Below are 20,981 nucleotides of genomic sequence, written 5' to 3' on the forward strand. Positions count from 1 at the left end.
GCAGTACATCCCTACTCACAACCTAGCAGACCGGAAAGGTACCCCCGGAACCATAACACACGGTATGCCGTCTGAGGTATCTGTACGATCTTCATTACATGATCGGAATGCACAAGAGACTGTAAGCAATCCTAAGAGGTTGGATAGATAGCTGGGCAAGCTCTGGAATGCAGCCTCAATTATACTTCAGTAAAATGATGGACAGACTATGTGGTGGATCGACAGGATCGAAGCAGGGGAAGATGGCATTGCTTTCTCAATGGTACTTATGCGTAGAATACCTATCATCTAGCACACAGCGCTTCCGGATTGAGAACATATCTAGTCTCCTTCAAATTCAAAGTAAAAACTACAAACTCAGCACAGGTATCGTGACAATCATCTTGATTGTGGAAAAGAGATAGCAAAAGGAAAAAGGAAATAAAAGCTCCCTCGCCAACGTTCAGCAAAGGGCCGATTCGGGGAGCAGGACAAGAAGAGAAGTAATGAAAAAAAGGGTCTAGGTATAGCCGTAGCCTGGCCCACAAAGAAAGAATAAGTTCGAGCATGCTCAAATCGAAAGCGAGAGAATGGAAAACAGGACAGTTATCGCCCCGGAGGAACAGGTATGGGTATGGCTGATCCCTTGAATCAGATGCAGATGAACAAAGAGGAAAAAGAAGCAAGGCATTGTGGCCAATATAGAGAAGACAGAGAGCAAGAGAAACCAATCAATAGCGACCAACCAGCTTGATGATCACTTTTGGGGAATTTGTAAGGGAAGAAAAGGAAAAAAACTCCGTCGGCCAACCCCTCTTGATAGAAAAAGAAAGAGAAAGAACGCTAAGAAGGTCCCAAGAAACGAAAACACTCCACATAGAATGGATCAGACGGGTGGATGCAAGTTGAGGTCGGATGGTGAGTATCACAGTATTGCAGCCGTGCAGGAAGGAAAGAAGGAGTCTAGCTAGTAACGCCCATCGCACCTGGGCTTGGACGCGGCCGATATGCGACGCTTGACGGTTGCCCCTCAGGTGGGCCCGTAGGTGGTTGGCTACCGTTGCTGGCGCTGCGGTCGCGGTCGCGGTGATATGCGGCGGACGGAGGTCCAAAATCAAGTCCGGCTTGAGCATTGGTGCTTGCCGAGTGGGAGTGTCCGCTAGGCCCGGGCACATGGCGAACCGAGCTTTGCATTTGCCATGCGGCATCTTGAGATGGATCGGTCTCGATGCGCGCCGAAGCTGGGGCACTGTTGTTGCGATTGGGGGTGGTGATCGTGAAGGTCTCGCCGCCGTTTTCCGGCTTTTGTGAGAAACTGCCCCGAGCAATATCCCCATACCGCTTGAGGATTTCCTTAGTCGTGACTTCGGCATTCTCTTTGAAAAGACTTGGATCACTCAGGATGGATTGTAAGTCTTCGGGAATCTATTGAGGGGTTAGCATTATTGCTGCAGACATTAGGCTGGGTGACCTACCTCGCAGAAAGCATCGTTATAGGTAATCAAGGCATTGACAGCCTCGATGCACAAAAAGCTCTCGTCAACAGTGCTGCTCTTGGCGTTGGGGTAGAGAATGTTAGGTGTGACGACAGTCGCAAGATTGTGAATGTCCATCTTGCTACCGGACTCTTCATCCACATGAGAGAATGATGATGTCCAGTTCAGGAATGCAAACAGGACTTCCATCGTATCACGATGGGCTTTAGGAAGCAGACAGCATGTCAAATGGAGCAATCGTCTCTGTTTCTCGGGATCGTCCATTTCTAAGATACGGGTTAGTAGTGCACCCGCAGGCCCGTGATCGGAACATTGTAACTTACTTTGTGAGATTACGAACAGTCGGTGGAGCTTGAAAGTCAAGAGGGGATCGGGCATCTCGCGAAGGAACTTCTTCAGAAGAGCCGCGATCTGAACAGGGGTTTCCTTTGTCAGATCAACTTGCTCATACTTGGTGTCGATGAGTTCCGCGGTATCCTTCAGCCGCCTGATGTTGCCGTTCTTTCGGAAGACGCCCTCCACAGACATGTCCATCTGCCGCATGGCAGAGACAGAATCATCAACCAATGTCGGAATGCGGAGTGCACCAGGGCCAACTCCATGGCTCGATTCGGTGCCCTCCTTCTCGACCAAGTAGTCTAGACCCACACCGAAAACACCCTTCTTCTTGTTGCCCTTCTTGTTGTCTTTGAAGGCGCGACCAAAAATGTTCCATATGGTGGGTTTGCGCGACTCAATGAGAGAAAGGAGCTCTTCCATGTTGAAGTACCCTTCCACCAAGGGCTCCATCTGTAGTACAGCCACATGACGAACGATGAAATACTCCAAAGCAGTCAATTCTGAGAAGTAGCGCTTGGTTCGGGTTGGCTCCATGAGCGCCTCCAGATTTCCACTTGAGACTCCCCGCTGGTGGCCACGGTTGTACTTGGGAATCGGCTCGGTGCCCCCAACGAGCTTGGTGCCGGCATGCCTGTAGGCATTAGGCCGTTGCTCCTTAGCTTGCTCCGCTGCAACAATGCGCGGGATATCATCCAATGTCAAAGCGTCCTGCGCTCCAAAAGTCAGATCAGTGACAGTCTCGCCATTGGCATCTCGCTCCTCGACAATCTGGAAACCAGGACCCCTAGGATCACTGCCATCGTTGCCAGATGACCCTGGTCGGGCACTTCTGCCTTCCGGCCCATCAATGATTCTAGATGCGCGGGCCCGCTTGTATGTAGTCGATAATGTCCGCTCGTTGCGAATGGAGCGCAGCCGTCGCATCTCACCGACCGTCTGCTCAAGGGACGTTTCCTCTCCACCATCTCGCGTAGCAGCACTATGTGATTGAGAGCGTGTGGTTGATCGCCGTACATGAGGCGTGATACGATGCCCATCTTTATTTTCATAATCGTTAAGGTTAGGATCGTCTGGGGCGAATCAAGTTAGATAGACTGCCGGCGGCTTGGGGGTGGTGCAGAAGAGTCTTACCTGACGTGTGAGGCAAGGTTCCCCCTGATCGAAGAACAGCCAGGAGCCGCGCGAGAGCTACTTTCAGCAAGAAGACGAATTGCTGCAGCTTCGAGACCGGGGTGAATCCGCTCTTAACAGTGGGACCCAGATTCTTCTGATGGGCGCAAGCGCCGCAAAAGACTTGCTCGTCGCTCCCGCTCCACAACGCGTCTTGGAGATCGAGAGTCAAGTCCTTCTCACATGATTTACATGAAAGATGAGGGGGCTTGCTATGCCAACGGTTCTTGCCCCATTGAACACATTCGTCGTCGATGGGTTCCTTGCAAGCGATGCAGCAATCGGAAAGTTGATCCGCCAACCCTTCCACCCCAGCCATCAAATCCACTGGGGCGTTTTCATCATCCGGCTCCGCCAGCGACTCTAGATTACGAAGGTGCTCCAGGAAATCGTGCAAACCATCGGGCGCAGACTTCTCACGCTCAAGTTTGAGTGCACCTTGCAGACCGATACGGATAAGGAGTTTGAGGTAATGGGCGAGACCAGTGACCAGAGACAAAAGCTCCTGGGTGACACCCAGCTTGCGAACTCCGGTTTCCTGGGTCTTCGACAAAAGGGCGAAGAAAGCAACAATTTTCTTGCAGAGAAGCTTGGCTTCACGGCCATAGGAAAGTTCTAGGTGAAACAGGTCAGTGGTCGCCCCAGAGACAATCGGTCCAACTGTGCATGACTTACCTTTCAACTCGTGCGATTTGATGTAATTCGCTAACTGGTCCACTGCGCCGAACAAGATTTCCACGTGGCCGATGAAACGCTTGGCTACCAGGACACCGTCTATGTAAGCGCCGTTACTTACATGAAGTAACATGTCTGAGATGCAAGCGGCCGACGATTCTTCAAAGGTAGAGAGCGTGTTCCAAATATTGAAGACCTTTTCTTCCATGACATCTTCCTCTTCGCGGATTTGCTGACGCTCTTCTTCACTGGCATCTTCATCCACTGGCGGAGGCTCCCATGTCTGACCAGCAGGGGATAATCGGACATTCCAGAATTTGTGAATCATATAACATTCGGGATGCCAGTGTTGATTTTGGCCGTTGCGGAAAATCTCAACGAACTGTTTTAGGATCGCAGTATGACAGCCATGACATCGCTGAGCAAACTGAGTTGAGTAGTGAAAGTGACAGTAGACCTTGCTCTCGTGTTCATAGTACGAGTCTTGAGCACCGAACACGGTCGGACAAACGGAACAAGTAAAATGCTCGATATGATACTTCCGATCAAGAGCTGTGATATACGATCCACGTAGTGCACCGCCGCACTCGTGGCATAAGAGGCTGAGTCGCCTAAAGTAATCGGTCTCACAGAGCGGAAACTGGCAGCTTCCGTCTTCTGAGTCGACCGGGAAGAACTTGGAAGCAACGATCTCGCCACAGTCCTAAATAAAGAATGTAAATCAGCGACACACCCCAGCAAGGCCGGTCAATTGCCTAACATACCTCGCACTTGAAACATTCCAGATGGAAAGTCCCGCCGAGCGCTCGAACAAACTGGCCCGTTAGAGATTCACCGCACTTTTGGCAGAGCCGAGATGATGCGCCGGGTGATTTTGTCGGACGCCCATTGACTCGCGAGCGATCACGGTGTGCGGAACGGTCGCGAAAGCCAGCCTGGTCGGGACCTGGTCCACGGCTTGAGCGCCCATCCTCCTGGTTCGCCTGAGTGATGGGACTGAGTCCTGCAGTTCGTGTCGATGGTGAGTCGAATGGGATTAAGCTGTCTTCGGGTGAGGTAGGTGTGTTTTTGGTGTAGCTAGCCCCGTAGCCAGAGGTGTCAACGGTGGGGCGGCCGCTGGGGTTGCCTGCGACCAGACTGGCTGGGAGTCCACCGGGGGGCATCTTGGTCCCCCGTCAGTTGAGGAGTGATAGTTTTGCTGGACTGAGTCACGCCGAACGCTGCATGCAATGAATCGAGAACAGGGAACGGTTGAAGGAGATGGGGTGAACAAGGTTGACTGGGGGTGGGGATTGAATCGAAGATACAACGCGGTCACAGACTGGCGGAGAATCCAAGGTACAGTTGGGCGCGTAGAGTCGAGGGTCTGCATCTTAGATTAGAATGTCATTGTCTTGGCTGTTTCAACTGGGATCACTGTTGCGTCCCAGAATGTACTCACCCTCACGACATGTAAAGATACGGTATGACCGAAGATATAAGTCACAGAAATAGCGCGCAAGGTTACTCGAGTCGACTTATGGAGGCGGTGCACGAGAAGGTTGGTTGTAGACGGAGGGTTGAAAGCGCGCGCAGACGAGAGGACGCGGGGGCCGAGGGGACTGGAGCTTTCAAGGTGAGACCGACAGAGGGTGCTGATTACAAGGCGACAATCATCCCAAAGTGAATGGAATAATACCTGTACCCTAAAGAAAAAGATAGGGAAAAATAAGGTGCAAGGGCGAGGGGAAAAGAAGTGGGCTGGGGAGGAATGAAGATGGAGATGGCTTGGGCATTTGTTGCCCCCCTCCCCCTAATTAGTTCGGGGCCCTGAATCACGTGGTCTATAGTATTTCCATGTCCACCAACTTCATCAGTGTGATATCTGGGGTATGTGGTTACAATTCAATTAAGAAATGACAGAGTAAGAGCTAATTTTATTAGATCATAGATGCCGGTTAAGTGAAACCCCGTGTGTATATCGAAGTAGGGCCTTCTACATGTACACAGTAGATGTCTACCCCTATGTGTCAACCTTGGAACCATGGATCCAGTGCTTTTTATAGAACAGTCGGAAGAGCTACTATTATGTGTGCTAGTTATGATATGATCGGGCATTGTGAACTTATAGTGACTAGTTATACTCCGTAAAGTTGCGTTATTCATCCGTTCTCATCTGGCCTTTCTTAAGACAAATTAACACAAAGCAAGTGATCCAGGAAGCAGGGCAATATAGATTGAGCCCATGACAAGGGCACCTACTCCGTACATGTAGACATCGACATACTTGCTGTGCGTAACAGGTATCTACCCGAGGCTGTAAACGTAAACCCAGCTAGGTACCGCAGGCAGGTACCTCTTCAGTATGTAGTACTTGATAGTACTTGATAGTACTAGTAGGTATCTTCAGTGTCAATAATTCACGACCTTTCTATCGCTGGTACTAGTAAACCATGGAACAGCGGTTACTCCTTAGAAAGTGAGTTTGACGCGATTACCCGTACAGGAGAAAGTTGGAGGCTGGAAGATGACGTCCTCACTCATTGAGAAGTACTGTCAAGTACATGTAGTTAACTACTGTCTACACAGTAGTAAGTAAATGAGATCAGAATAAAAAGTAAATTAAACCAAATAGATATGAAATTGTGAAGATGAATAAAGAAAACAAATTTAAGCAAGGCAAGGGAAACTAAACAATTCAAACATTAGGTGAGTTCAAATGGTTGGAACCGCCTGCGACAACACCCAGACTTGTGGAAATACTCAGCGTCATCTATATCTACGGGCCACTTCACACTCCGTAATTGTCGCGGTTCGTAAATCGTAATTAATGGGTTTTCTTGTTGCTCCTATGAGTCCAAAGCCTTAATTCCACCACTCCACACGGTTCCTGACTTGCCCACCCCCCACCCTTCAAGTTCTGCACACGCTCCGCCCTCCCCAAAGAGTCCGACAAGATGGGCGACCAATGTACTCTGCGCCTTATCCGAGTACGTGCTTCTCACTGGAAATGGTATACTCCAGCACAACTGCAGAATCCATCACTAATCCGTTGAACAGGAGCTCCGACAGCTTGAACGGAGTGACCAATTGTGTACGATTGATGGCCTCTTCCGGCGAGAAAAGCACTTTGGTACTGGGATCTACATACTGACATCGTGCAGCTTACACTGTCCGTTACCGAGAAAACAACGTTCGTGATATCCAGGCTCTCATCGTCGGGCCTCCAGGCACCCCATACGAGATGGGGTTCTATGAGGTAAGATCCACTCAGGCTTTTCCATGAGATGACCAACCAATAACCGTTGCTTGTCAGTTCACAATCAAGGTCCCATCAGGTAAGACCAATTACCATGTTATTGTTCATAGGCAAGACTTGCTAAATGTAGGAACATAGATTACCCAGCAAGTCCACCCGTGGTGAAAATCCGCACAACCAACAGAGGTCGAACTCGCTTTGGTCCGAACCTTTATGCCAACGGGAAGGTCTGCTTGTAAGTATTGCCCAGGGTGTGCAATTGATGTAAGGTCTGATACTGACATGCTTCAGGTCGATCCTGGGGTAAGCTTGCCTAAGAACGATCTGGGTTTCTTACATGATCCCTTGCTAAATATCACTACAGAACATGGCCAGGTTCTCGGGGAGAGCAGTGGTCACCTGCTCAAGGGCTTGAATCGGTTCTATTATCAATTCAGAGCCTGCTCTCCCCAAATCCATATACGCTCGAGCCAGGGTTTGAGGATGCCGGAAAGGAGAGTGACAAGGAGAATATGAAGATCTACAACTCCAAGGTAAGATCCCGGACCTAACCGGTGGGTTGAAGCCACTAATGTCGATACCAGATTTGCCACGAGAACTTGCGACTGACAGTTATCGTGCCTCTGGAACAAGCCCTCCGGAGTCCAATCTCTCGCCGCCGGGCCGAAATCATTGACGACGAGTTGTCAAGCCAGGGAGAAGGTACTGATGTGGAAAATGAAGAATTGCTCAGTCAAAGCAAGTTCCAAGACTTTTACAAGAAGCGTTTCCTATGGTACTTTGAGTTCTACTTGAAGGCCATCGACAAAGGTCTCGCGGAAGAGCCAACAAGGCAAGGCAGGCCATTCATTGAAATGCCGTTTGAGGGCCCCACTAACGCTATGACGGGATGCTGGGACTATGCCGACCTGCGGGCCCGGTTATTGAGCCTCCGAGACAAATTGATGGAAGAGACACGCCATTGGCTCGTCGAGGGCCTGGCTCTGGTCGAGCAGGAAGCTGGGATTGCGGTGAAATTGAAAGGTCAGCATGGGCAGATTGCGGCGGAACTGGGTGCCCATCCTCATATCATTGATTTATCACTGGTTGATGGGAATCCTTTCGCCTGGCGGCTTACCTACGTTGGTCGCAATGAGTCCAAGCTCGAAGGCGGCATTCTCAAGATCATGATCTACATCAGTCCCCGACACCCGGAAGAACAACCCCGGGTCTTCGTCGAGACACCTCTGTTCCATACTCGGGTCTCGAAGCTGGGCGTGCTCATGTACCTTCCTTCACATTCCGAGGAGATAGGTCACCACATCGAAGGTATCGTCAATAGCCTAGAGGAGGACAATCCGCCATTCAATCCCCTGATGACGGTGAGTCCTGAGGCAAGCGCTCTGTGCTGGGGGACGGATCAGGATCGCAAACTCTATCGGCGCAAACTTCGAGCGTCTCTGGAGGGGTGCTAAGGGAGACTGGCTCAGGACGCCGTGGACATGTCGCCCATGTCTCATTCCGGCACTACCTAAGGACCGCATGGTAGTCTTTATCTAGCTCCATAAGCCCGATTTCTGCTTGAAGTGTGTTTGAAGCATATGATATGCCGTCATTCAATCTCCTTCATGAGCTGTATTCATTGATACGAGATAAAGGAACCGGGGTTTGTGGGGTACATTCGGCGTGTATTTGCTATTTCGCTATTTGACAGCTCAGCATCGACATTGATAGCTAAAAAAATTCAAGTAAGGAAACACCCGTTACACCAAACTGAAACAGGGCAGTTACAGACTTAGGTCCATTGTGATTCAATATATCAAGTAGTTCAGTTGGCTGTGAAGTTCGACCTAAGAAGCCTCGAGTCCTGCCGCACGGACCGCCTAGTTTCTCCAAGACTCCGCCAACTTCCCCTTTTCAAACAACTTCCATACCCATTCTCCTATTCACACATCATGTCCGCAAAAGGGCGCACACTCGAGTTAGGCAATGTCCTGGTGGTCGGAGGCTGCGGCTTCCTTGGGTGGCACATTGTCGATCACCTGTTGAATTTCCCCTCCGAGACCGACCCCAGCTACGCTCTGCCAAAGCCTGTCGGTGATGCGCGCTTCGAGTTCCCGACTCTGGGATCGCGCTACCCGAACTACAAATCTACTGTTTCCGTCGTGGACTTGCGGACGACCAACAACCGTCTCCCAGGCGCCAAGTATTACGATGGCGATATCACCTCCGTTGACTCCATGATGGAGGTCTTCCGCGCGGTCAAGCCCGATCTCGTCATTCACACTGCCTCGCCCTCAATGATTGAGGGAAACAAGCCCCTGCTGCACAAGGTCAATGTGGATGGAACACGCACACTTCTTGAGGTCGCGGGTGGCGAGCACGGCGACTGGGGGGTAAGTGCAAGGCATTTGTCTACACCAGCTCCAGCTCCGTGGTTCACGACACACAGAGTGATCTGAAGAATGTCAATGAGGAATGGCCGTACATTCGGGGCCCCGCACAAAAGGAGTACTACTCCGAGACCAAGGTGAGAATGCCTTTGCCTGAATGGACTTCCGTCGTAACACACCGCTAACCAATTCCTGTGTCTCTAGGCGGATGCCGAGGAAATCGTCCTGAAGTACAACAAGCAGTCTCCCAACCAGATGTTGACGGCTGCTATTCGCCCTGCAGGCATCCACGGAGAGAAGGACACAACCGTTACACACAAGATTCTCGAGCACGGATCCCAGGCTTCAGACACCGTTTTGCGGATGCAGCTCGGTGATAATGACAACCTATTCGATTTCACCTACGTTGGAAATGTGGCATACGGCCATCTACTTGCTGCGCACCGACTTCTGGCGAGCTACGAGCTTCACGCGGCTGGCAAGGGCGGGCCCCTCGACTACGAGCGCGTGGACGGCGAGGCTTTCAACATCACCAACGATTCTCCCGTCTACTTCTGGGATGTCACTCGTGCCATGTGGGCTCTGATCAACCGTGTCGTCGAGCCGCACCAGGTCTGGGCTCTACCGGAGGGTCTCCTACAGACTGTCGGTGCTCTCGCCGAGACGGTTATGGGAATGTTTGGCAAGACCCCGCGTCTCACTGCCCGGACGGTGCGATACTCATGCATGACCCGATACTACTCCACCGAGAAGGCTAAGCACCGTCTGGCTTACTTGCCTGTTGTCCCCTTGGACGAGGGTATCGCCCGTGCGGTCGGATATATTGTTGCTCAGCAGCAATCGGACGCAGGCAAGAAGCAATTGTAAATTTTCAGATTAGATCATGGGACTCAAACGGATTCATAAATGTATTAATATGACTATTTGGACCAGAGCTTGACAAGCACAGCTCCTATGCTGGCAAGGAGCCCGACTCACTTGACATCCATATCGACTAGATTTGCTCTTCGATAGGTGAGCAATCAACTGGAGTGTCCGTGAGATGATGCCTGCGTACGATGTACTTAATATCCTCCTGCAACCTATTGTATATCTTTGCGTATTTGGTCCGCATCCAATACATTGAGAATTCCATCTGGTGAAGGGAAAATGTCTATATCCATGGATAAGCTGAGTCCAATCACTCCAACCTAAGGGACCAAAATAGGTTCCGACGGGAGGTTCTACTGCTACCTACCTACTGTTCTACATCATTGCAAAAAATGGTGGCAAGCAGTCATATCATTGATATCATACATTCAGCGCAAAGGGTCAATCCAATTCGCCCTCAACGTACATGAATAGTGGTCATTCTCGAAATACATGAGAAACCCGACCACGGAACACCAGGTTCGCACAGTATATAACGCTCTAAACAAGATATCTGAAGCCCTTGCGCATGCGCAGGGACTCGTCGGCGCTTTCGATAATATCGTTCCCGCTTGCACCCGCAGCGTCGGCCATCTCACCCTCCTCAAGCTTCTTGTTCAAATCGTTCAGCATGTGGCGGAAGTACCAGCATCCGCCGACGGTGACACCGAACATAGCCAACACGATTCCGTAACTAGAGCGGAATCCGTTGTCATCCAAGTCCCAGACGTAGGAGCCAGCGACGTTACCCAGTTGACTGAAGGCGTTGATCATGGCAATGGCAACGGCTCGCTTGGCGGGAGGACGCGGGAAGGAGGAACTGATCCAGGAGTAGAACACGATGAATCCTGCGTAGGAACCAGCCTGCAGGAAGAGTGCGACGTAGCGGGCGGCGACGTTGCTGGTGCTCATGCAAATGATGAAGCCGATGGCTCCCATCCCAATCGGGCCGAGAATGTGCCACACTTTTTCTTGGGTTTTGTCGGCGTGCCAGGCGTTGATGACGGAGACGATACACGAGAAGACCCAGGGAGGAGCGCTCATGAGCAGAGTGGGGACGTATCCAAATCCGAGAGTACCAGTCAGGGTAGGCTGTAAAGTCGGGTTAGTGAAATGTCCCAGATTACATGATTCGCTTCAGGAAGAACTTACGAAGAAAGCGTTGAAAGACAATCCGACAACGTAGGCAACGAAGGTGAACATCATCACGTAGATCTTCTTATCCTTCAGGGCCATGATCAGACCGCCGAAGGCACCAAGCTCCTCACTATCGGTATCGGCCTCGCCGACATCCTCGATCATGCGCAGCTGGGCAACTTGGCGTTCTTCCTCGGTGAAACCGCGTGCATTGTGTGGCAGATCGGGCAAGATAACGGCGGCCAAGAGGGCGAGGAACATGGTCACGGCGCCCTCAATCCAGAAGAGCCAACGCCACGCGGCATGGCCCAGGACACCTTGCATGTTGGAAAGCACACCGGCACCGACGAGTGCGGAGAAGGCGTTGGAAATGAGATTTCCACAGAACAGGATGGCATTGCGCGTGGTCAGTTCGCGGCGGGTGTACCATTTGGAGAGAATGAGCAGGGCACCGGGCAAGAAGGCAGCCTCGATGAAACCGAGCAGGAAACGGACTGCCACCATGTGTCCAAAGTTCTTGGTGTTGCCGGACAGAGTAGAGATAGCACCCCACAGCAACATGGCCAGGGCGATGTAGAGTGATGGTCGCGAGATGCGGTTGATGAACATGTTGGAAGGCACCTGCATGATAATGTAGCCGACGTAGAGGATACTCAGACATGTGGAATACTCCGTGTTGGTGAGACTGAGATCTTCTTGCAGACCCTTGAGACGGGCTGCAGCCATGTTGTTGCGGTCCAGGTAGTTCATAATGTAGATGGCCACGAACAAACTGCAGCGGGCATCGAGCTTGCGCTTCAGCTTCTTCTCGACGACTATGCGGCGAGCCGGATCCATCTGAGGTAGGCCATTCACCATTGGTGAGGCGATGTGTTCAACATTTTCGATGCGCTCCTTCTCGGCCTCCACCTCTATCTGATCACGATTTTGTCGTGAAATATCGTCCGCCATTGTGTGTGTGTGTGTGTTTCTCAAGGACGAATGATGGAAAGAAAACCCAGCTAGACCGAGCAGGCTCGTTTATTTAAGGGCAAACTGGAGAAAGAACCTTGTCATTGTGACCCCCGCGCTAACATTCTTTTCTCAGTCATTACCCCGGTACCCCCACGCCAAAAACGGTAACACGCGGGGGTCACAGTGGAGTTGGCCGACTCGGCTCAAATACCCCTGTCCGATGCACGAGTGAAGCGAACAATGATTTAGGTCTTCTCATTGGAGAAACGGTCAAATCTGATTTTCCTCACTTATGTTGTTTCAAGGTCAGGATATATGGTGGGTTGTATATACTGTGTAGAACTAGGGCCTTGCGGAAAAGTCACCCCCATGCCTCCCGAGTCACCGAGTTTCGGGAAATTCCTACGGGAACTTTCTTTCGCACACGGAATCTCCGGTCCACGGGACATGAAAGTCAAAGAAAAAGAAAAGGAAAAGGAACTCGGAGACAAAGCCAATCAGGATCAATTCAATCCCGAACAGACTCCACTTTCATACAGTGCCAAGCCCGAGTCCCGACATTAACCTGGAGGAGGTCACAGCATCAACCTTGGAATGTGCAGGCTTCCCCGCCTCCACATTCTTTCCCCCTGTCTTTTCTCTCACCGAAATCTCTTTGAGAAGGATCTCATCTCCCCCGGGTTCTTTCTAGAACTTGGAGATTAGCAGAACATGGGGTACAGATTTTAGTTAAGGCCTAAAGGTTAAGATCTGTGTATTAATCGACGTCATAAAACGCAAGAAAACTTGACAAATACATTGTCAGCGTCATCCAGATTTCCTTTGTCAAATGATATCCACTCGCTCCATGAGGCCTTTTCTCGAATAATACCGGGGAAAGCAACAACGCGCCGCCATTTTCATTAAATCTAGATATCCCACGCTCGGGCTGCCGACCATTGCCGGGTTTCCCCCATTTCAGAGGGGAATCTTGGAATACATGGTCTATTGGCTGGAATGAGGCAGGCGGACACCCCCAGCTTCAGCTTGCTCTGTGAGTGTGAGCTCGGTCATCCTGGGCTAGTTGAACAAAGCCGATGCTAAGGATAAGCGCTACAGCACTAATAGTCTAATACCCACCCCGAAGAAAACAGCCGCCCGATACCCCATGGTCTACTTAACTACCGTATACTAACTACCGGACGGCCGGTAACCTTCCAAACACAGTAAGGTCAAACCTGCAGAGTAGTGCTCTATCTTATTTAGGCTAACTACGCAGTGTAACTTATGTGTGTACCGAGTATCTTCTGCACTTTACATTCATCTAGACACAAGGAAATATTCGCAACCTACTTGGTAGGTCGGGACGGCTTCAAGGGTGGACTTGGCAGAAACCTAGGTTGAAAAGAAAAGCCTGTGGTTTATCATCCATGGCGAAATAGCTCCATGTGGATAGGTATATATCATGCTCTAATCCAAGACGCTGCTAGGTACTAATGGATCCCCCGTTGATTATATGCCTCACCCGCCCGGGCATGATCTATCGATCCTCACGAACAAGATTGCGATATTGGTTATTGGGATCTTGCTCCTCTTCTTCCGCCGATGGAATGGTCTTCTTCACGCGACAAGGTGTGCCAACAGCGACAGAGAACGGCGGGATATCCTTAGTGACAACCGACCCAGCCCCAATGGTTGAACCCTGGCCGATGCGTACACCGGGAAGAATGGTCACATTACTTCCAATCCAGCAGTCGTCTTCGATGAAGATCGGATGACCAAACTCAACGAACTTGCGGCGAGAAAGAATGCTGGTATCGTGACCAGCAGTGATGATGCTAACCCCAGTGGCAATCTGCACGCGATCGCCAATGACAACTAGACTAGTATCTAGAATGGTAACGCTAGTGATGGTAAGATGGAATGGTCCCGAATGAGGGATGTGAATGAAGTACTCACTTCCAGTTGAAAAAGCAATCCTCCCCTATGATAATGTTGCACCCATAGTCAGGCAAAAAGGGTGGCTCGATAAACGTTCCATCTCCTACTTTGCCAACGAGCTTTTTCAATAATTCAAAACGTTTGTCGACGATCTTATCATATGTCACAGTTCTGGTGTCCAGATTGTTGAAGTCCGCGGCAAGTCCACGGCAGCGATGCCGCGCCTCTAGCAGCTGCGGAATGTTGGGATTGTACCTAGAGAGTCAATGCTCTATCTTCTCCTGGACTGTGCTGTAGACAGAAGCTGACAATGTGTACATACATCATTCCGGATATCATACGCTCATAGTCATCGCACATAGGCACTCCTGCCAGTCCCCGAGCAAGGTCGATGATCTCGGGACGTTTCTCGGTCGCGGCCATCTCGTATGGGATATATAAGAAGACAAAAGAAGGGATAAGGGAACAGATGAGGATGAGATCTCGCAATAGACAATTAGACAATGACCAGGATGACATGTAAGCGGGGTTGACTTGCCGAAGATTCGCCGCGGACCGAGTGGAGACTGCCAAGGCGAGGTGGGCTGGCCTTCCTGTTTCGGTATATTTGCCAGCATGCATGTACCACCTAGTAGGTAGTATGCCTAGGTTCTATTCTTACTACTGTAGTTGGTGGAACACGAGGGTGATAATCAAGTAACTTAAAAAACTGAAATAGGCACGGTGAGCGGGAGTGGTATGCTATCCCTCAAGTTTGCGAATGCGCCTCACGACCTCCTCTACATCGCGCCAGATCCGCTGTCGGTTCTGCAAGCCTTTGAGGTTTTCCCAATTCAGTCGGATCTGGGTAAACACGCGATGCCAGTCCGTATTTGCTCTTGGTAACTTCACCTCATCCGGTTCGGCCAGTGGCAAGGGGAATCGCCGCACGGCGGCTTCCTGGGCGTCTTCCCTAGAATACGAACATTCCATCAGGACCTGGGCATAGTGACTGGATTCTCGGAGATTAGACCTCATCTCAGCTGTTGAGACTTTTGACCAGAGCAGGGTTGTATGCATGCATTCTGATTCCTCCCATGCCTCCCACAGCCACGGCATTTCTTTGCGTACCAATTTATGCCACACACTGTTGGGGAGATTAGCGAAAGCCAGAGAGGCACGGCTTAGATTGTTGATACTGTCGGAGCACAAATAATCGATCACCAACAGTCGAATCTCCCAGGGAAGATAATAGAAAGGATCGGATTTGCCAGTGTGACGTGAGGTATAGCAGCTCTTCATGACCTGAGACGACTTCATCACCTCGTGTGAGCTCGTTGAGTCTGAGACTATGTGTTCACGCACCGCATCGCGAAGAAGTGCTGGTAGCCCGGGCACGAAAAGAGGATTGGCGACCAAGTGCTCACTACCATCCTCATGATTCCACCATTGCTCCCGCGCCCTGTTGACTTCTTCGGTTCGAGGAAAGGAGCGGAAAACATCCCAGTCAAGTTCGGAATTGCGCCACATCATAAGCCCCGACACATTGATTTCTTGGAACTGAACTTTGGATTGTCGACAGAATATATCGAAGCACCACGGATGAAACGGCATGGCTACGCCATTTGGCCCGCCCTCTCGGTACTATGAACAATTAGTATTGGGATATACGGACCCGTCCCAGGCTCTTACTTTGTGGAAGAGAAACTTACAGAGGGGAGCTCATTATCCGCCTCTATGTCCTCCATCCCATTTCGTGCGGGCCACACCCTCGGAATATCGACATCACGCGATGGTATTCCATCACAAATCCCAGATAAAAACCAGTCCCCTTTGACTTCCCAGGACTCATGTAGTGCATCAGACTGCCATGGCTGTGTCGCAGTGCTTTTATGGACTAGGAATTGCGCAGTGCGACAGCCTTTGGCCTGCTCGGGCGAGATAGCATCGAGTGAGTACCCAGACATCGGGCTATCGTAGTATCCAATGTGTTCTTCAAGGCCTGACCTTCGTGCATCAAAAGTTTTTGCTACCCAATCAGAGTACCACTGCATTTCTGTGTCCTCTTGAACATCAGTGCTGCTCTCTTCACTGGCACTCGTGTCATTTCCGTCAAGGCTCATGCCGTCAGTTGATTCATGGTCGGAGTCGTATTCATAAGGCTCATCGTCCTCATCCTCTTCCCGAGAAATGAAATCAAGATCTTGAGCTATACTGTCCTCATCTGCGGAATTGACTGATTCTGTCTCGTCGACAGCTGGCTCAGCACTTTTTCTGCCTCTTTCATCATAAGGCAAGTCAAACTCCCCAGATGGGAGGCGGAAAAGAATGTTGAAGCTCACACCACATAATTGGCAGTAGAACTAGGACGCAGTCAGACCTTTTGCTTGCTAATCATGTTCAAATATAGCTGTACCTCAGAATAACCTACACAATTCGGTCAGTCATGAGTTCATCCGGATCATACCATCTGCTTGCGGTAACATATGAACTTACCCATCTTTCTCAATCGGATACGCACCACACACTTCAATACCCCAGTGGAGGAGAGAGAGGAAAAGGAGACGAGAGGGAGGAAAAAGGGAAAAGACCGAAGAGGTGGCTGTATCTGCGCCACCCTTTTTGAACTAGTGAATCCGAAGGCTTGTGATTGGTCCAGCCGAGGTTGTATGCCTAAATGTAATATACTTGAATTCAAATCTTCGACTCTTGAATGAATTCACATTGTCCAGATGTAAATAGGGTGTCGCATTCTCATTTCTCTCCATCAAGGATCGTCGGCGGATTTGTTGTGCACATTCACTTCATTCGCATCCTGCATCGCCTCCCGTCGTACAGCATCAACATCGAATGCAGCTTTGCTGTTGAAGATGGTTTCCATCTCCTCCAGACTCTTTCCTTTGGTCTCTTTGACAAATAAGAAGACAATGAGGGCAATGATGATATCGAGGATTGCATAGAAGAGGAACACGTAACTACCCCACGAGTTCATCATATAGCGCGTCACCAGTGAGAACAGGAAGTTGAAAAGCCATTGTGTTGACACTGCGACCGAGGTACCAATCCCCCGTATTCTCGTTGGAAAGATCTGGGTACTTGTCAGTGGTTGAGTTGGTGACAGACCAGTAGAACCCTACTCACCTCTGCGGTATATGGCCACGGCAATGGGCCCCAACTGAATTGGTAGATCGAATTGGTGAGGAAGATCATGGCCACCATGCCTATACCAGCCGGAGTGGCTCTTGCATCGGGCTCTGGGGTGGTCTTACTGACGATTGTTACAATTATGAAACACCCAGCCATCAAAAGAGCCGAAATCCAAAGGGTCGGCTTGCGCCCCCACATCTCCGAGACGAAGAGGATGTAGGCTCCGACAGTCATGAATTTCTCAGCGCCAAAGAGACCAGTGATGAGAAGAGACTGGTCGGTGTTGTTGCCGACAAGCAATTTAAAGAACTGCGGACCGAAGTAGGCAAGCGCGGTCATGCCAGTACATTGTTGAGCGCAGAACATGAAAAAGGCGAGAAGCAATCTGTAACGGTTCGCCGGCTCAAGTAACTCACGCTTCCTGAAGCCCTCTGTGGCTTGTAACTCTTTCTCGAGTCCAACCCGGATCTCCTCAAACTCTGCCTTGACATCGGTGCCTATTGGGGCTTGGTCAACGCTCTGCTCACTTATCGCTCGGTGAGGGATATTCTCCTACCCTCGCTCGCTCGCATCCATGTTAAGCTTTTCCAGGCCTCATCAAAACGTCCTTTCTTGGCCAACCAGCGTACACTCTCAGGCATACCATAGAGGCCCAGTGCCAGAACACCGGCCGGCACCATCTGGAGACCAACAGGAATCTGCCACTGCTTTGAAGATACAGGTAGTGTAACGTTCACCGCATAGTCAATCCAATAACTCAACATAACACCCAAGGCGAACAGCCATTGCATGCCCGACCCGAGCTTGCCTCGAATTTCCTTAGGTGCCATCTCGGCATTGTATGCTGGGACAACCGCTGTACCCGCACCCAGACCCAGACCCGCAACAAACCGTCCGATGTAGAAACACACGAGGGAGTGTGACGGTACCACTTGTAGGATCACACCGACGCAGAAAACTGTCATGGAAGCCTGGACCGTCTTCTTTCGTCCGAACAATTCGGACACCCAAAAGATGCTCAAGGCTGATAAAAATGCGCCAACATTTTGCAAGCTAACCATCACAGCGCTAACGGTCGTCTGGTCTTTGTAGCCAAAATCTTCGATGTAAGATGTAAACTCGAGGATACCGCCTGTTCATCGAGGTTTGTCAGAGGGGAGAATTGAATGGAGAATTGACTGAACCCTTCCGACTTACCAACAATTCCAGTATCATATCCAAACAAGAAACCGGCCGTACATATGAAAAATCCGAAGAAATATGCTCGGAAGGCCCCAAGCCTGGTTCCTGGTAACCTCATGCTATGCCACGTAACACTCGGGGAAACCGAGATCCTACGAAGAAGAATGCGAGGATTTTCAAGTATGAAAGCTCGAGGTGCATTACCAGCTCTTAAATTCAACCCCGCAAGGCAATGCACACAGGATGTTCCCGTCTCTCGTGATCCGTAAACGTCCAGCATACAACCCGGTCGGATACGCCATAGCACGCAATAGGATCGGACATCCTGCCTATTAGAGGCCACCAACAGAGGGGTCCGTGACTCAGTGGCCAACCTTAGGGACAGGAATAAGCAACGCCATGTGGCGGTGGACTTGCAGGTACGGAGTGATGGCAATGGACAAATAAAAATGCATCCACTTGGTCTGCGGAGTTGAATAATGTCTTCTAGTCCTAGATTCTCTACTGTGTACCACTAGAGGCATCTTGGATCTTCCCCACATTCCGCCAAGCCCCCCGGATCCCCCATTTCGGCCGATCGTCTCACTCTCAACCACCTGATTTCCGCAACCATGTAATACATCTCTCTCCTCCTTATCGGGCAAACTACATGAATCGTCCTGCTCATGTAGAATAAATTAGTCAGGTACGCCTCTTTATGTCTTTTATTGTCTACTGACTTCCACGGTTATTGCACAGTGGGCCAAAGAATAAGCTCCAATTACCACCATTTGATTGGTTCAAAGCAGACCCACAACAGTGAACCCAAGGTTGAAGTGCCTAAGGATCCGAGGACCGAAAGTAGAAGATCACAAAGTTGCAATGACAACCTCAGTTTCTTGATGAAATCATGAGTTGAAGAAGCGCAATTCATTGAATTCAAATTCAAGAGATGGTATATGCTCTGATCTAATGAGGCGCCTCATGACAGACGCCATTGCTTGACTTGGAACTATCCTGGGGCTGGACGTGTAGTTATGTTGCCGACACTTGCCGTCTATGAAAGTGTATGGGGCATGACTATGTATGGAGTTGTTGGTCGTATCATCTTGTTCTTTGTTCCTTGGTAGATAGATGTTCTGGTTTACACCTTAATTCCATACTTGGTGGGGTGTCTCAGGTGCCCGTTTGGATTGTCCGGTCAAACATTCGACAACAACTTTGCAGTACCCTCATCAACCAGAGCTGTTTGCTGCGTTTGCTTCTAGCGGGTTGACATAAAACTATCCACAGACTTGCTCTTGGCTTATTACCCTACCTACTAGATAGGCGGTTTCAATTTCTCGCGCCTTCTTCACCATCTTCTTCGTGGGTCACCACTTGCCGTCCTGTCACTCCTTTGGACTGCTCTCCCTATCTCTCTCCCTCTCAGAACTTGGCCTTCTTCAGCGCAAGTGAGCACGGACTAACCCATGATAATCTCCTCGGATTGAGCATGCTAACTTGGGAGATGGACGCCAGACGCCGCAATGCTTATTCCACTGTCTATCTTGCAGCATCCTAATGGATATCTGCGAGAGCTGAATGTCACCTACGACCCCGATCTTCCCATTAGCCACGCCTTTGGCCGTGTCAGCGTACAGAGAGGCTGGAAGCCTGGGTCTAAGCGATGGAGAAAAGCTTGGAATGCCTGTATGAATAGCGAGTATAATCGGTTGATCGGCTCGCGTGTGACCAGCCTAGCCACATGGCAGGAGTTGTGTGCTAAGGTCGGCCTTCGGGGATCCTTCGAATCCATCAACAAGTGCAAGAAGGTATAGTATCAAATTATTTACAAGAGGACCTCAGGACCTCCGGACGATAGCGACTTACTAGCCCACATAGGCCCTGGCTCGTGTTCATGTCAACATTGTTGATCTTCTGGAGTGTTGGAATAGCGACTCGACCCCCACTATCTTCAAGAGCCAGAAAGCTCTTGCTGTGTATACCCAGGGCAGCCAGAAGTACTTCAAACGAGATGTGGCGAAGCAGGACAATGTCCTCAAAGTCCTCCTGCGCAAGCTCATCTGAGGTATTTCACATACTCGACCATCTATTTCTTGATGTGCGCAGATTGACTTGTTGGCGAAGTGAAGGTGGGAGTAGTGATCTGAATTTGCAATTCTCCAAATATTGAAATGAGAGCTACGTCTTGTTGAGTCTTCATATTAATTTTTGCTCGTGTCCCAGGCGTAGCAGTGATGGTTTATCCAGTCCCTTAGTCCCTAGGCGTACGTTTGAGAGGGCTACCCACACAGGCGGAGGTACATATGCTAGGCTGCTTCCTCGCGCCTTCCAAGTCGTGAGATGGTGGTCGGAGCTTCCTGTCCTGGTTAGCGTCACAGTATGGAAGTCTAATAACGGCAAGAGCCTTAGACGGCAGGGGCGAACACGACATATGGAGACAGGCCGCTGATAACAGTATGGTGTTCATTCTGTCTCATCCACCATTCGACGATGTTGATC

General features: G+C 50.3%; 8 protein-coding genes across 8 annotated transcripts; 3 read left to right on the top strand and 5 right to left on the bottom strand.

Moving 5' to 3' along the window:
* Positions 1–942: 942 nt before the first annotated feature.
* Positions 943–4,822, bottom strand: N7515_008901 (GTPase-activating protein LRG1; the record flags this gene model as incomplete). Its single annotated transcript, XM_056669645.1, has 6 exons — positions 943–1,404; positions 1,455–1,741; positions 1,799–2,884; positions 2,946–3,599; positions 3,660–4,362; positions 4,424–4,822. The coding sequence occupies 6 exons, from the start codon at positions 4,820–4,822 to the stop codon at positions 943–945; spliced, it is 3,591 nt and encodes a 1,196-aa protein (XP_056519475.1).
* Positions 4,823–6,595: 1,773 nt separating this feature from the next.
* On the top strand, positions 6,596–8,351 carry N7515_008902 (ubiquitin-conjugating enzyme E2; the record flags this gene model as incomplete). The annotated part of the gene is made up of 8 exons (XM_056669646.1): positions 6,596–6,628; positions 6,699–6,732; positions 6,803–6,897; positions 6,955–6,976; positions 7,036–7,132; positions 7,189–7,200; positions 7,262–7,430; positions 7,482–8,351. 8 exons carry the CDS (start codon positions 6,596–6,598, stop codon positions 8,349–8,351), a joined length of 1,332 nt encoding a protein of 443 aa, XP_056519476.1.
* Positions 8,352–8,831: 480 nt separating this feature from the next.
* On the top strand, positions 8,832–10,136 carry N7515_008903 (C-3 sterol dehydrogenase/C-4 decarboxylase; the record flags this gene model as incomplete). The annotated part of the gene is made up of 3 exons (XM_056669647.1): positions 8,832–9,272; positions 9,329–9,406; positions 9,474–10,136. The coding sequence occupies 3 exons, from the start codon at positions 8,832–8,834 to the stop codon at positions 10,134–10,136; spliced, it is 1,182 nt and encodes a 393-aa protein (XP_056519477.1).
* Positions 10,137–10,679: 543 nt separating this feature from the next.
* On the bottom strand, positions 10,680–12,266 carry N7515_008904 (putative MFS transporter; the record flags this gene model as incomplete). Its single annotated transcript, XM_056669648.1, has 2 exons — positions 10,680–11,270; positions 11,331–12,266. The coding sequence occupies 2 exons, from the start codon at positions 12,264–12,266 to the stop codon at positions 10,680–10,682; spliced, it is 1,527 nt and encodes a 508-aa protein (XP_056519478.1).
* Positions 12,267–13,788: 1,522 nt separating this feature from the next.
* N7515_008905 (sugar O-acetyltransferase) lies at positions 13,789–14,612 on the bottom strand (the record flags this gene model as incomplete). Its single annotated transcript, XM_056669649.1, has 3 exons — positions 13,789–14,152; positions 14,208–14,444; positions 14,512–14,612. 3 exons carry the CDS (start codon positions 14,610–14,612, stop codon positions 13,789–13,791), a joined length of 702 nt encoding a protein of 233 aa, XP_056519479.1.
* A 318-nt stretch (positions 14,613–14,930) lies between these two features.
* Positions 14,931–16,668, bottom strand: N7515_008906 (uncharacterized protein; the record flags this gene model as incomplete). The annotated part of the gene is made up of 4 exons (XM_056669650.1): positions 14,931–15,812; positions 15,881–16,531; positions 16,585–16,595; positions 16,665–16,668. The coding sequence occupies 4 exons, from the start codon at positions 16,666–16,668 to the stop codon at positions 14,931–14,933; spliced, it is 1,548 nt and encodes a 515-aa protein (XP_056519480.1).
* Positions 16,669–16,935: 267 nt separating this feature from the next.
* N7515_008907 (sugar porter family MFS transporter) lies at positions 16,936–18,615 on the bottom strand (the record flags this gene model as incomplete). Its single annotated transcript, XM_056669651.1, has 4 exons — positions 16,936–17,256; positions 17,310–17,812; positions 17,872–18,447; positions 18,513–18,615. 4 exons carry the CDS (start codon positions 18,613–18,615, stop codon positions 16,936–16,938), a joined length of 1,503 nt encoding a protein of 500 aa, XP_056519481.1.
* Positions 18,616–20,005: 1,390 nt separating this feature from the next.
* On the top strand, positions 20,006–20,546 carry N7515_008908 (uncharacterized protein; the record flags this gene model as incomplete). Its single annotated transcript, XM_056669652.1, has 2 exons — positions 20,006–20,290; positions 20,361–20,546. 2 exons carry the CDS (start codon positions 20,006–20,008, stop codon positions 20,544–20,546), a joined length of 471 nt encoding a protein of 156 aa, XP_056519482.1.
* Between the last annotated feature and the right edge of the window lie 435 nt (positions 20,547–20,981).

The sequence above is a fragment of the Penicillium bovifimosum genome (genome assembly GCF_028826915.1).
Source record: "Penicillium bovifimosum strain IBT 22155 chromosome Unknown utg000006l_segment0_segment0, whole genome shotgun sequence".
NCBI lineage: Eukaryota > Fungi > Ascomycota > Eurotiomycetes > Eurotiales > Aspergillaceae > Penicillium > Penicillium bovifimosum.